The 15,609-nt window shown below is 35.1% G+C and overlaps 1 protein-coding gene across 4 annotated transcripts in view; it reads right to left on the bottom strand.

Annotated features, from left to right (window-relative positions):
• The window catches only part of LOC121465938 (pleckstrin homology domain interacting protein), a 120,096-nt gene that overhangs the window by 91,965 nt on the left and 12,522 nt on the right, over nucleotides 1-15,609 (bottom strand). For all 4 annotated transcript variants that reach the window (XM_041679361.1, XM_041679362.1, XM_041679363.1 and 1 more), the window contains exons 5-6: nucleotides 13,545-13,695; nucleotides 13,361-13,459 (exon numbers count right to left, since the gene is read on the bottom strand). In XM_041679361.1, the coding sequence (XP_041535295.1) occupies nucleotides 13,361-13,459; nucleotides 13,545-13,695 (250 nt within the window). The remainder of the gene's footprint in view (nucleotides 1-13,360; nucleotides 13,460-13,544; nucleotides 13,696-15,609) is intronic.

Raw genomic sequence — 15,609 nt, 5'->3', positions numbered from 1 at the left:
ACAGTATTTTCACTTCCTTTAATACGGACCTACCCAGGTTGTACATAAACTTGTCTCATATAATGGTTACTATTAACTGTCAACATGACAAGAAGGAAGCAGGTCTCCAGGGTACACATCTAAAGGGACTGTCCATAGTAAGGCTAACCTCTGAGAATGTCTGAGACTGTCTTGATCAATTAATGTGTGGAAACACATCGTAATTGTGGGTGGAATCATTTCCTGAGCAGGGGATCCCAGACTATATAAAATTGCGAGGGTAAGCTGAGCACTGGCATGCATGAATGAATTCACTGTTCTCAGCTTTAGACTACGAATCCAATATAACTAGCTATTTCCAGTTCCTGATGTCTTGATTTCCCTCCTAATAAAGTATTGTAACCTGTAATTTTGAGCCAAGTAAACCTTTTCCCTGTTAAACTGATTTTGACAGGGTATTTTACCACATCAACAGGAAACTACCCTAAGAAGTAGTCCACTACCTGTGTGCATTCATTTATTACTTCTCTCTACTTTGTCAGCTTCAGGTCCTAATTACCTGCCCCGTTCTTCCAACACATCAAACATGCTTCTAATTTAGGGTGTTTGCACTAGTTGTACCTTCTGCCTACCATGCCCAGTGGGGGTGGGTGGTTGGAAGGGGGTGTTTGTTTGTTCTTTTAATGTTTCCTAACATAGAAACTAAAACTGATTTGCCCGTTGAAAATCACAATCCACTCTCACCACTGGTAACCCTTGATACCGTTTATGTAGTTATGTATTTACTTAATAAAAAACTCATTTACAAATAAAATCACATTTGTATATAGCATATTTATTTCCTGGCTCTTCCCATAACATACATACAACATAACTCCATAGATAATATATTTTGTTTGTTTTGTACTTAGTCTAAAACTTGGCTATTTTTAGATCAACATGTATTTGGTGAATTAACAAATAAGTAACATAGTAATAAAATAACTAGGTTTAAGAAAAAATAAAAACGGAGGGTCTCTGTATCTAATAAATAAAACGATATTTTCAATCTCCAAACACTGCTTTGTATTTCAACTACTCTGCTAAATAGAAAAGAGCATAACAAATTATATTTACTCAATTTTCTAAAAACAAATCAGTAATGAAATAAAAATTTTGGCTCTTTTCTGTCTCTCGGAGAGGTAGCTTCTGGCTTCCATCTCTCCTCCTCCCCCCGCCCCTTCTCTGCTCTTCTCCCCTTTTCCCCTCCCTTTCATAACCACTAAATAAATATCCAACCTCACTCTGAAAAAAAAAAAAGAAAAATTTTGGAAATTAGCCACTGAAATATCAATTGCTCTGACTCTCATAGGTGAAAAGCCCACATTATACAAAATACTTGTGTATGCAAAATACCTGTGCATGTAAAGTATCAAGCTGTAGTTCAACCCACTAATTTCTGTACCAGAACGCAAAACTTCGCAAACAAATCACTTTGTTCTTCCAGCTATTTCTCAAGAACTGAATTACTTCTCTAGTCACAATATTGGTATATAGTCAATTTAGAAAATAAAACATAATGCAAAAGTACAATGCAAAACCCCCACTCAAAGTGATTTTATAAATTATACAAGTTTTGTTCAAAAATAGTTACTTTAAAACCTATGCAGTATTTGTATTCAAATCTGACAAAAGAAATGTTAAGCAGGTTACTTTTTTTCCTTTTATTGGAAATAGATTCTTTTCTCACACAATATATCCTCATTGTAGTTTCCCCTTCCTCTATTCCTTGCAGTTTCTCCCACCTCTCCCTCCCATCCTTACCCACTCCCTTCCTACCTCTCATTAGAAAAGAACAGGCTAAAAGATAATAAAATTTAACAAAATTTAAGAAATAATAAGATAAATCAAAAACTATCTCAATGAAGTTGGACAATACAAAGAAACAGAAGGAAAAGGCACAAGAATCAGATGTTCTCTTGTCTACACACTCAAGAGTCTCATGAAAAAAAAAAAAAACTAAACTGAAAGCCATACATTAAAATACACACTGAGGATCTGGTGCAGACCTGTGCATGCTGCTTCAGTCTGAGTTCTTACAAGCTTAAGCAAGTTACTCTTTACAAACTTCAGTTCCTCCAGATATGTTATGTAAAATCATTTTCATTTTCTACAACATACTTGGCTTATGTAATGCTGTCCTTTGACACTATCACATTTTATACAATAATTAATAGCAATTTTTCCTTTCTCACTTTCTCCTAGTTCAGTAGTGTTACTGAGAAAACAGTACAATAAATAACTATAAATTTTTGTTTGCATTTCTCACTTAGGCTTTTAATACATCTGCTATAAAGTGAGTTTCTGAGAGTTATCTCCATAGCTTCATATATAAATGGAATAAAGGAGTATGACCTCAGTACAAGATTCCACCCAGTTAAGCTTCTAACTTTGAAAAGGAACTAAAGGAAAGTGTAAACAGTGAAATGTAATGAAATTTCACTTGTATTTTAATAAATAAAGCTTTCTGAAGATCAGAGAGTAAAAGAGCCCCACTGGTCAGCCTTACAGACCAGGCAGTGATAACACACCTTTAATCCCAGAAGCCACACTAGTTGGCATGCCTTTAATCCCAGTGGTGTACACCTTTAATCCCAGCCCTAGAGAGAAATATAAGGCATAAGGAGACAGCTCTCAAGACACAGTTTCATTCTGAGATTCCTGGAGGCAAGATCTCTACTTCTGTTTGAAGTAGAGGTAAAAACCAGTGGCTGGCTGTTTTTGCTTTTCTGGCCTTCATCAGGTTGAACCCCAATTTCTGTTTCTGGGTTTTTATTAATCATGCTACAGTGAAGGAGACCAATAGTAACCAAAAAGAAGGGGAGTGGGGGGGGCTAAGTTCTAGTCTCAACAAGCAGAACTTAGCAGCTTTAGTCATGACCACATTGTTCTGGCTTTAGAGCCAAGGAATCAAGAAAAGGGTTCTAACAATCTTCCACTGTGGCTAAAAAAAAAAAAAAGCTGCTAAGGCCAGGCATATGGCAGGGGTGTCTGCATGGATGCTCAGAGGCCCCTACATCAAGCTGTGAATGTGGAGCCTTGGTTGTGTTGGAGAGCCCAAAACTTGGAGATGCCAGAAGCATGGGATACCTGCTGAGGATACAGCCCAGGTGTGAAACCAGTCCAAGAGACAAGTATGAAGTTAATAAAGCTGAAAACAGTTGGAAATCTGAAGAGCACTTTGCCATCAGACATGAAGATGCAGAATTTGCTGGTTTTCGGTCTTGCTTTGTTACAATATTTCCTCATTATGCTCCCTTTCCTCTCTTTTGGAATGGTATTCTGTGCCATTATATACTGGAAGTATGGGTTTTGTTTTGTTTTTTATTTACAGGGGGATACAGTTAAGAGACAGCCTTGAGTCTCAAAAGAGACTCTGAATGTTTAAAGAGTATTGAAACTATGAAAAATTATGAAGATTTTTGAAGCTGGACTATTAAATATATTTTGCATTATGATATAGCCACAAGCATATGGGGGCCAGAAAATGGAATATGGTGGTTTGCATGAGAATGAGCTCCAGAGACTCATTTTAATGCTAAATCACCAGAGATTGAAACTCTTGAAGGGATTAAAAGGATTAGGAGGTGTGGCCTTGGAGGAAGTGCCACTGGGAGTGGGTTTAAAACCCCATGCCAGGCCTAGTGTGCCTCTGTCTCTCTCTGACTGCAGATGAGGATATAGCTCTCAACTGCTTCTCCAGCACCATGCCTGCCTGCATGGCACCATGCTCACCACCGACATGATAATGGACTAAACCTCTTGGTCACAGTGGCTCTTCACAGCAACAGAACAGTGATCAAGATAACTTTTAAACACTTATACTTCCCTAAATAACTAATCACTGTATCTAGCCTTTAAATTTTAATAATTCTCCTTTTTTCTATTTAAACTGTGATTAACAATTATGGTAGGCTAATCTACGCCATTACTAAGCATTTTAGTTTTACAATTAATGGCATTTTAATATTTCTGGGTATTTTTCATTAGTCTATTTTAAACTATTTCAATCTTGATTAACTAATTTTGAAGAAATTAAGTAAAAATATTGCAAGTCTCAATTTAGAATCATTTGCTCATAAACTGACATCTTTCATTATCAAGTTCTTATAGCTGGATCAAATCTTCAATGCAGGTGATTTTAGATAAACTTCAGCAACGTTACCCCAGTTTAATTTATTATACAGGCATTAGTTTTACCAAGTTCACTTAAGGTAGGAAAAAGCATACGTATATGCACATGCACAAGCACACAAACAGCTGTCACAGACAAGCATCTACAATCTTAGTAACTTTTTTTTTTAAGAGGTGAACCACCACCGCCTACCTGGTAACCACATTTTCAATGACAGTAAAAAAAAAATACATAAATACATATGGCAAAATCAACAAATAAATACTAAAGCAGGAATACTGTTTCCCTCTCAAATCTTAGACTTTTTCTCCTTTTGCAAAGTAATGTACAAGCATTCAAGTAAAAAATAAAGTACCAAAGCTCAAAGATCAAAATTAACTATAATTTTTAAAAGCTCTTTAAGACGAATATAACATTTGATATACTACCTAATCTCATGTAGGAAAGTTGTTGCCTCATTAACATTAGAACCAGAGGTCCCCGGAACTACAAATTTACGAAAGCAAAGCCTGTCTATCAACCTAAAGAATTCAAGAAGATACGCTGCTGCAGACTCCAAACCCAGAGAAACAATTTCTGTAAAAGAACAATTAGAAGAGAAGAAAATGAAGAGGCAAAATACAGAAAGTATCTCGGCACAATTTGAGCAACCCAAGTCTTTTTTTTTTTTTCTTTAATACAAAATAAGAACTCAGATAAGTAACACTGGGGCATTTTCACAGAAGGTTGTTTCAAATAATGTATATTAATTTTATTTTACTATTTTGTCTAATTTAATTCTACGACCATGGTTTACAAACATTCACAGATGAGTGTTTTGAGTTTAACTAAGTAAAATATTTACATAAGTAGGATTTATAATAATACACCTAAATGTTTCCTAAATTAAAACAAAAAGAATGAACTGTGAATAATCTGTAACTAGGTTTCAATTTAATCGTAATTATGTCAAAAAAGGCTTTCTTAATATAAATAAGGCTTACAATCAATATCTGTATTAAAGACTTTGGAAATCTATGAAACTAAACTTTAATTAGAACAAAGAGCTAAAAATCCCAAATTATCATGTCCATCTTCAATTTTAGTGAAATAGTTCTGTATTCATCAAACATTCAGAGAGCAATTCCTCTATGATCCAGAGTTCATGCTAAACAAATACTTGTCCTTACAGGATAACAGTGATTTCAGGATTCCTATCACACAAATATACTGCATGGTATCAAGTATTTAATATGGCATATTAATTTACTCAAAATGCTATTTCAAAGGACCACAAAAGGCTTCTAATATAAAAGATGTATGACAGTGGCAGTAAAAAAACAACAAAACACTAGTTATAAATCTCTAAGGCATGACACTAAAAACTATACATCAAATAAGTTGGGGAAAAAAAATCACTGAAGAAGAAAGCTATCAACTTCCAGTCATTACAGCTAGAGAGGGTCATGATAGAAGGACTTCAATAGCATAAAAACTAGGCCAAAAAGATGATACTATGGTTAAAATTACTTGCTCCAAAGCCTTTGGAGTTTGATCCCCAGGAATGAGAGAACTGACTACTAGTTGCCCTCCGACCTTCATGGGAGCACTGCAGCACAGATGTACCCATAAACAAAAATAATTGTATTTTTTAAAAGTTAAATATTAGCATATGAAGTTCAAGAATGCTGAGAAATGTCAATGCAATGTATCTGGAAATAATGGCTTATAATGGGTAACATTTACTGAGTACTATCCTACATTCTAGAAACTATTCAAAGCACTGTGTATATATTCTTATCTTTACCATAAGAAAACTATATGCCTCAACAGAAAGAAAACTGGAAGTAAATTGTAATGATCCCAACACCATGATGCTAGAGTATACTCCATGTTGCTTACATCAACAGTAGGAAAAGACTAAAAGAAAATATACCAAAATAATAGCACATAACCAATTACACTCATTTCTTTTCAAAAGCTTTTCTCTATTTTTCAAGCTTTCTCCCATTCTTTCTATAATATCTAAAAAGATTAACTTACACCCAAAGTTTAATAGGAAATACTTAAGATTCAAGAAATTTAATCCCAAAAAGCATTAAAAGTAAGGATAAAATAATATGAAGACATATTATGCTACAGAAATTGCCCACTGCCAATTTTATATGGACTAAAAATGATATAAAGAATTTACATATTCGTAGGCACAATGGAACACATCTGTAACTCCAGCATAAAGGAGAACAAGGCAGAAAGAGTGCAAGCATAAAGCTAGCATAGGACTCCATCAGACGACAACACCTCAAAAAGCAAAATCAACAACAAAAAAATTTCATCATCTCATATTCTGATTTGTAAGCCAGAAGATAAGCATAACAGGCCCTCAACTTTGGTTGTTGTGGGATATTTGATCGCACTGTGTGAAAATGCTCACTGTTTTATTCTGATTAGCCTAATAAAGAGCTGAGTGGCCAACAGCTAGGTAGGAGAAGTTAGGCGGGATTTCTGCAGAGAGAGGAACTCAGGAGATAAACCTAGGTGCTGGGGAGATACCAGCAAGACACACAGCAAGTTGGACTTACAGAATGGAGAATAAAAAGCCACATGGCAGAACTTACACTAATAGAAACAGTTTAAGTTATAATAACTAGCTAGAAACAAGCTTAAGCTAACAGCCAAGTTTTATAATTAATAAGTTTCCATGTCATTATTTGAGGAATGGCAACCCAAAAGAAACTTCGACTACATTTGGTTTTAAGTTTGAAATCTCTCACTGAGGGGTTGACTCAGAAAGTAAAATGTTTGCTAGGCATATATAAGGGTCTGAGTTTGGACCAGGGCATCCACATAAAAGCCAGACATCATTTATGGCCTCAGTGCTTGAAGAGGAAGAGACAGTGATATCCAAGAGACTTGATGAGAGATCCTGATTCAAGAACTGAGATGAAGAGCAACAGAGTATGACATGTGATATACTTCTGGCCTCCACATGTGTATGCATGGGTTTGTACCTGCACATACATATATTTACATAGGAATGCTCCCCCCCACACACACAAATTCACTGTACTTTAAAGTAAAAGATAGATCAAAGATAGCTAAGTTCTATTTTATTTAGGATTTAAAAGGGAAAATCTAATGCACTCTAGAAACATGAAAATTATTCTGATACTTTTAATAAAGACATGTACAGAAAATGACAAACTAAAAATCCCAATTTGAAGGCCAGATAACATATGGAAAATATTTCAACATGATTTGGTTCATTTCTACAGCACCACCTAGAGCAGAGCAAGACAAATTACATAATGAACAGCTCCAACTTCAGCCAAAGATGATGATTACAGTATTAAATGGACAATCTCATAATCAGGTTAATAATAATAATTAAGAGAGGTAATGGGAAATAGAAGACAGAAATAATCTCTTGGGCAACAGAATAACCATGAAAGTTTTTCTCCTTATTTTACTAATGTAAATAAAAGGACTGGTATAATTAGGAGCTAAAAATCCTCACATGTTCAGTTTTGGTGTTCAGTTGTTTTACTTTAAAAAAAAAAACAAAAAACAGAAAAACAGATTTAGTAAATACTTTAGGAGATGAATGAGGTCCAAAAAGAAGAAGCAAAGCAGGTGAAATTTCAGGCAGGAAGAAATGATAATCCCAGGAATTATACAAAAAGTTACATGAGCCAAATACATAGGAAATAACATGAAAAAGAAAAGAATGACTATTATTATTCCTAGAGATGGTAATTATTTCCCATTTTCTTTACTAGAAATCAATCTGATGCTACTTCAACTAGAAAATACTACAGTAAACGAGTACTTTTAAATTTTAAGCATTGGCAAAAAAATCAAGTTATTTTAATAAAAATTCTTTATTTTTTTTAGTTTTTGGCCAAGTATGGTGAGGGACACCTTTAATCACAGTTCTTGGGAGGCAGAGGCAGGCAGATCTCTAAGTTCGAGGCCAGCCTGGTGTACAGTATGAGTTCCAGGACAGGCAAGGCTACACAGAGAGACCCTGTCTCAGAAAAAAATTTAGTTTTTCGTTAGTGCTGGGGATCAAACTTAGATGTCTACCCTTAAAATGTTATATAGTTTTTTCTATGTCAAACATCTCAGTCATTTAACTTTGCCAACTAACATTTACAGAGCTTATTGAGCCAAGTTTAGGCAATAGGATGTTAACAAAGAAGACATGGTACTTACACTTGTGGAGATTGAGCTTAGCAAGGAAGAAAGACAGAAAATAAGAATTTATAGGATTGTTGTAGAATATTATTTTAATTGGGCAAAGATGTGTTACATTTGTTTATGCTGCATTTGCTTAACAATGTAAGGATGTGTGTGTTAATTATATAAAAGTGTGTTGCATTTGTTTCACCTTGCCTGCCTAAGGTATCTTGAGGTGCTTGACTGGTCTAATAAAAAGCTAAACAGGCAATAGTTATGCAGTAGAGATAGGCAGGGCTGGAAGGCAGAGAAAATAATTAGGAGAAGAAACCTAGGCTAGAGAAGAATGCAAGGAAAGGAGAGAAGAATGATGAAAGAAAGGGGGGACACACCCAGGGTCAGAAAGCAAGCAGCTGCCAGTCAGTCAAACACAAGAAGCAGGGAAATAAAAAATAAAAAGCCCTTAGGCAAAAAGTAGATAAACAGGTTATTTTTAAACAGGTTATTTTAAGTTAAAAGAGCTAGCCAGAAAAAAAGCCTAATAAGTCGTCTCCATGTCACAATTTGGGAGCTGATTGGTGACCCAAAAGAAAGTGCCTGGTATAAACAATGGTAAGTGTTATCAAGAAATTTTGGAACATATAGTAAAGGTTCCAAACATATGGGGAGGGGGGAGTTGAAGTAACTTATCTAGAAATCTAAAAACTGAAAATAGACAAAATATGTTGACAGGAGGGGAATATAGTCCCAAGTTGAGAGAACAGCATGCACCCTGGGGCCTTAAAGAACATTAAAAAAGTGGAGACAGGAAAAGGGTTAAGGGATTTGCTGACAAGCCGAATTACCTGGAGTTCAATCCCTAGGACCAACATGGTGGGGAAAATGAAAAGAAAAAAAAAAAAATCAATCCTCACAAGTTGTTCTCTGACCTCCATACACATGTGTAGTACATGCATGCGCACACCACTCACAAAATAAATGCAATAAAAATTTCAAGAAGTCAGTGACAGAGCTAGACAAGGTGGTAGAGACTTGTAATTCTAACTCTGCAAAGTCAGCCTGAAATGCACAATGAGAATCTCAATAAAAAGAAAAAAAGAGAAAAAGCCCCAAAGTAAGTCTAGGATGATTAGCACACAAAATACAAAAGGACAAAGAACATGTGGCAGATGCATTTTAACTAAATTCCAGTGAAAATGCATTCAAGTCTTCAGTGAGAAATGCACAGAATAACGTAAGTTTTGCTTTAAGATAATTTATTGTGGCAGCAATGAAAGCGAAACTGGAAAGGATGCAACTAACAGCAAAAGTTAAGTAAGACAAATCCAATTATTCAAACTACAAAATTTGGGGTTAGGAATGTAGCTTAGTTGGTAGAGTTCTTATACAGAGAAAACACTGAGTTCCATCCCTTGCGTGAGAAAAGGTGTGGTAAGGTACACACCTACAATCTCAGCTCTCAAGAGGTAAAGGGAGGAGAATCTCAAGTTCAAAATCATCCTCAGTTCTAAGTCTAACACATGAAGATTCCTATAATTTTCTTAGGAAACTGAGTCCCTGATTTCAAATTCAAGTACTTATCTGACAATACATAAACTTGAGAGAATAGCCACAATTCATTATTTCTATAGTCCCTATACTAAGGCACACTTCCAACAATTGCTATACTCAAATAATACATGGACATAGCTGGTATGTTAAAGCATAAGTTATTTCACGGAAGTAAAAGGGTGCTATATAATAATTATATAAAACTAAATGCAGAAGCTGCAAATCAAAGCAACCAGGGAACGCACTAGATTTGTTACCAAGTCTACAATTCGGTTTCTTCATTAATAAAAGGGGTCTCTTTTTTTATTGACTTTTATTGAGCTCTACATTTTTTCTCTGCTCCCTTCCCTACTTCTCCCCTCCCCTTCAACCTTCTCCCAAGGAGATCTTGTCTTTTTCTACTTCCCATGTAGATTAGATCCATCATGTATATCTCTCTTAGTCCTCATTGTTGTCTAGGTTCTCTGGGATTGTGATTTGTAGGCTCGTTTTCTTTGCTTTATGTTTAAAAGCCACTTAAGAGTGAGTACATATGATAATTGTCTTTGTGGGTCTGGGTTACCTCACTCAAAATGATGTTTTCTAGCTCCATACATTTGCCTGCAGATTTCAAGATGTCATTATTTTTTCTGCTGTGTAGTACTCCATTGTGTAAATGTACCACATTTTCCTTATCCATTCTTCAGTAGAGGGGCGTTTAGGTTGTTTCCAGGTTCTGGTTATGACAAACAAAGCTGCTATGAACATAGTTGAGCACATGTCCTTGTGGCACAGTTGAACATCTTTTGGATATATACCCAAAAGTGGTATTGCTGGGTCGAAGAAGGTTGTTTCCTAATTTTTTGAGAAATTGCCACACTGACATCCAAAGGGGTTATTCCAGCTTGCACTCCCACCAGCAGTGCAGGAGTGTTCTAACAGGGTCTCTTAACAGAGCTGCTATGATATGCAAAGGGGTTATTCCAGCTTGCACTCCCAGCAGCAATGCAGGAGTGTTCTAACAGGGGTCTCTTAGCAGAGCTGCTATGATATGCAAATGACACCACTTGTTCTGCAAACTCAAAGCTAGTTTACACTAACCTTTATTTATACTTGCTGTCCCTAAGGAATCAAAGCATTTATGTAATAAAAGTAAATTATTTTGTGGGAGACTGGTGTAAGAGGTCCTTCTGTCTATGTTTTGCTTTCATTGGTTGAATAAAGAATTGGCCTTTTGATAGGGCAAAAATTAGGTAGGCGGAGTAGACAGAACTGAATGCTGGAAAGAAGGGCAGACAGGCAGATGCCATCAATCTCCTGCCTGAGACGGACATAGGTTAGAATCTTGCCGGTAAGCCCCAGTCACGTGGTGATACACAGGTTTAATAGAAATGGGTTAATCAAGATGTGAGAGTTAGCCAATAAGAGGCTAGAACTAATGGGTCAGGCAGTGATCTAATTAATACAATTTCTGTGTGATTATTTTGGGGGTTAAGTTAGCCGGGTGGCTGGGATGAGAAGCAGGCCCACTCCTCCTATAACAGGAGACTATTTTATTTCATTGAGTCTTACTTGAGGAACTGAATAAAGCACTAATATCTATATAAAATCTACTCAGCCTGACTATGAATTATCCAATTTCCAAAAATTTTTCCAGGAAATGTTCAAATATTAAATTCAAAGGATTTTTGAAGAAATTGAGAAAAAAATCAAAGACCTAATGAAAAGATGACAAACTGTTTCATTTACAAAGATGAAAACACAACACCAAACTCAATAATCACCATGGGAAAAGGTATAGAGAGAACTGAAAGGAGTTGTGAGTGCATCTGAATTCATAGTAAGTTGCTTGTCATCATGGGATGGGGGAATTTTTAATCTCACATATAACTTAAAAATAAATGTGATCAATTATTTACTTAAGAAATGAAAGCACAACTTTGTAAGTACTAAAATCCCCATGGAAATTGTGCATTTTTCAAAAACATACTCCTTTGTTTTGTCAACTGTAACTTGAAATGGAAATTTAAAAAGAACTTTGGTATAATGCAAACATCTTCGAAAGCTTTAAGAATTATCCTATTTATGAAAGAAAAAAAAAAAAAGAAAGGAAAAAATGACCTTGGAGGGGCAATGCCCCTTTTACAAACTTTTTACAATGTTTCCAGAAGATAGAAAAGTGGAAAGAATTTTAAGTTAGCATTATGTCAAATGGAAATGAAAAGTATATTTAAAGACAGATAAATTAAGAAGCAAAGGGCAATATAAAATGTAAAGAAAATAGATGCTTAAAACGACTAATCACAAACTGTGAGACTGTTAAGCTAAAACCTACAATGAAGAAAGCACAAGAACCTGAGTTGTGAAAGGCGAACAGCTACTGAGAAAGCAGACTGGGATGAATATGCTGAGGTGAGGGGTGCTAAGTGAGGATTACGCATAGAGGGATAAAGTATGAACTGAAGGGAAGAAAGGAATAGGAAAAAGCAGTATAGCATATTTTATAGAATTATTTTTAATCGTAGATTAATACTAAAATGGTGATAAATCTTACCAATAAAAGATAAAAAAATAGAGCCAACTATGATTATATAACATACAAATTATCAGGATACTTTTAGAAAACAGGTAAAATGAAATGATCCAGAATGCATAACAGAAAGAAAAACTTGTAAACAGAAAAGAGAGCAACAGACTAACTAAAAAAAAATCTTTATTTGATTAATTGAAGCTCTAGAAAGGAAAAATAATGAAGTGGACATTATTTTAAAATACTAAGAATTTTTCAGCCCCACTAAAAAATATCAGGCAGGAGCGGGCATGTGAGAAAAGAAGCTAGAACAAGCAGAAGACCTCTAATAGCCAGGGGCTGACATAATCGTAGATGAAATAAATATCTCTAAAATGTCCTAATTTACCTTTTTGTTACTGTTTTTGGAAGAGTAAAGGTAAAGTCATAAAGCTAAGATTATAATACTAGACAATATACTGGAAGAGAGAAAAGACAGATCAAGAAGTCTATACCTGAGAACGTTCTATAAATTCACAAGAAGTGATAGGCTATGTCTAGAAAGTCTAGTTAGAATGGAGGCGATGGGCTGTGTCTAAAAAGCAATTCAAGAGGAAAACTTATTTGCAAATTCGTTCTCTTTGAAACTTTGGATTAAAATATGTAATGCTTATTAAAAGAAAACCAAACTAGTTGTTTACTAAGATTACAATGAACTGGAATTATAATACTAATTAAATGAACATAATGTAACTTTTACTAAGGAAGTTTGAGGAAAAAATAAAACATTGAGATGCCCAATCTTCATAAGAAACAATGCCTATAATTTATAATTGTACATTACAACCATTATTAAAGTTATTTACTTACATAATCTGAGAAGTTTCTCATCTTTGAATGTTGATATGCATAATATAAAGCTCTGTGACATCACAGTAACTAAAAACTTTATTTTCATTAGTCTTTTACCTAGAGGACATCACAACATGATATGAGTAAACTCAACTTACCAATGCTAGGTGGGCTACCATAGTTAACTGGAGACTCTGGTGGCCTTCCACAATGTAGTGCAGCCAAAGCAGATCCTTTCCATACCACATGCTTGCAGCCTATCAAAACATACATTTTATAAATACAAAAATAAAATATAAAATTGAGAAAAAGAATGTCTAAATTGAAAAAAAAAGTTCATACTTTTATTTGTACGTAACAAGGACTGTCTCCCAGCTCCTAATAAAGTTTGAACTCCAGGAACACTCTGAGGAATTTCTTGCTCAAGAAGAGGTCCTAGTCGATGACAGATTTGCAGCAAGTGATCAGGTGCAAGATGTCTATAATACTTCACCTATTATGTCAAAAAAAGACATAGGAACCTATTATGTCCAAACAAACAAAAATATTTGCTATGTAATGTTAAGTAAAAAGAGTTTCAAAAATTACACTGTTTAGGCTAGTCAACACTGTTTCACTCCAAGAGAATGTTCAGATTTTGTTAAACCACTTAATTCACGTAACAGAGTAACCCTATCATCCAGTACACTGAGGAAGAAAAAGTTGCTATAAATTCATGTAAACTAAACGTAGTTCTGTAAATTAACATGCTAGCCAGTGCCAATACTACACACTGATAAACACACAGTTTTGGGGCAGGGGTAGCTGAGGGTGCATAATGTTCTGGGTTTTTTTTTTGTTTTTTTTTTAATCTCAGATACTATAGGCCTGGTGGTACACACCTATAACCCTAGCAGCAGTCTGGAGGTGCAGATTAAAAATAGGGATTTTTAAAACCTTAAAGCAGCAAAAAGATTTAAAAAAAAAAAACCCATAAAGTCAATGTTCTGAAACTATTATAAATAATAAAATGCAAAATTAAAAACAATTCGTCTTTTTAGATTCTCATTATAAAAAGCTAAAAGATATTTAATATATCATCTATGCTAACTTTTGTTGTTTTTCGAAATAGGGTTTATCTCCATAGCTCCAGCTGTTCTGGAACTCACTATATAGACCATGTTGGCCTCAAACTAAGAGACTGCCTGCCTCTGCCTCTCAAGTGCTGGGATTAAAGGTGTGCACCATCATGCCTCCATCATGCTAAAATTTTAATTTACCAAAAAACTTTCGGGGGGGGGGGGACGTGAGACAAAATTCTAACTGTTGCATTAAACAAGTTTCAACAGTAAAATAAGCTATCTACTATAAAAAGATGGACCACATTAAGAACTCCACACACCTGATTAACTTTTGAAACATGTTTGTTGTCGATTATAATAAGATAGTCCCATGCTAGCTCAGAATAGACTATAATAAAGGTAGCTTTAAGATAGCTAGGGCTGTTACACAGAGAAACCCTCTCTCAAAAACCGAAAAAGAAAAAAAAAAACACTAATAAGTAGCACAGTAGTCAACTAAATTATCTTTAGTGTTTATAAGAAAACAAAGATTTTTAAAATTATATTTAAACTTTTCTCTGATAAGCACCAGAAAAGTTCGGGATTCTGGTTACAAGGTGATTATAGTTAGCAAAGTTATCTAAGTTGCTCAAAATATCTTTAATGTTCTTACTACACATAGATATGATAAATGTATCAGGGGATGGATATGCTAAATTCTGACTGATAACCATACAACACATATGTATCTAACATCACACTTTACCTTGTGAAGAATTCGGGTGAACTGAAAATATGACTAAGCTTGAGAAGCTGGCTCAACCAAGAATGGTTGTTGAGTGAGCATGGGGAGCCGAGTTCAAATCCCTAAAGCCCACAAGAAAATCGAGAGGTGGTCATGCATGCCTATAACTGAGGACAGAGATAGGAGGACTGCTGACTGGGGCTTGCATACTGATAGTCTAGTGCCAGGATCAGTAGAAGACCCTGTCTTAAAGGTCTAATAAACAGTGATTAGAGCAGCATACCTGCTATAAAACACACACACATACCTTAAGTTAAAAAAATTTAAAAGTAAACTTTACATGAAAAAGGCCTGGAGTATTTATAATGTGCCCTTCAAATCAAAACTTGTACAATTATTGCTTTAAAATTTTTTTTTAAATTTACATGTGTTTGTGTGCTGCCAGTGCCTACAGAGACAAGAAGGCATTAGATCCCTAAGAACAGGAGTTACAGGCAGCTATGAGATGCCTAATGTAGGGGCTGGAACCTCAGCTCGGGTCTTCGGCAAGAGCTACAAATGCTCTTAAAACATTGAACTATCTTTCTGGCCCAAATATAAGTATTTTAATATGACCTCTAAA

This window comes from Microtus oregoni, unplaced genomic scaffold, assembly GCF_018167655.1.
Source record: "Microtus oregoni isolate MIOR12 unplaced genomic scaffold, Mior012 000032F_ref0000030, whole genome shotgun sequence".
Taxonomy (NCBI): Eukaryota; Metazoa; Chordata; class Mammalia; order Rodentia; family Cricetidae; genus Microtus; species Microtus oregoni.
The sequence above is the reverse complement of the archived record's forward strand: the minus strand, read 5'-3'. Positions and strand labels throughout refer to the sequence as shown.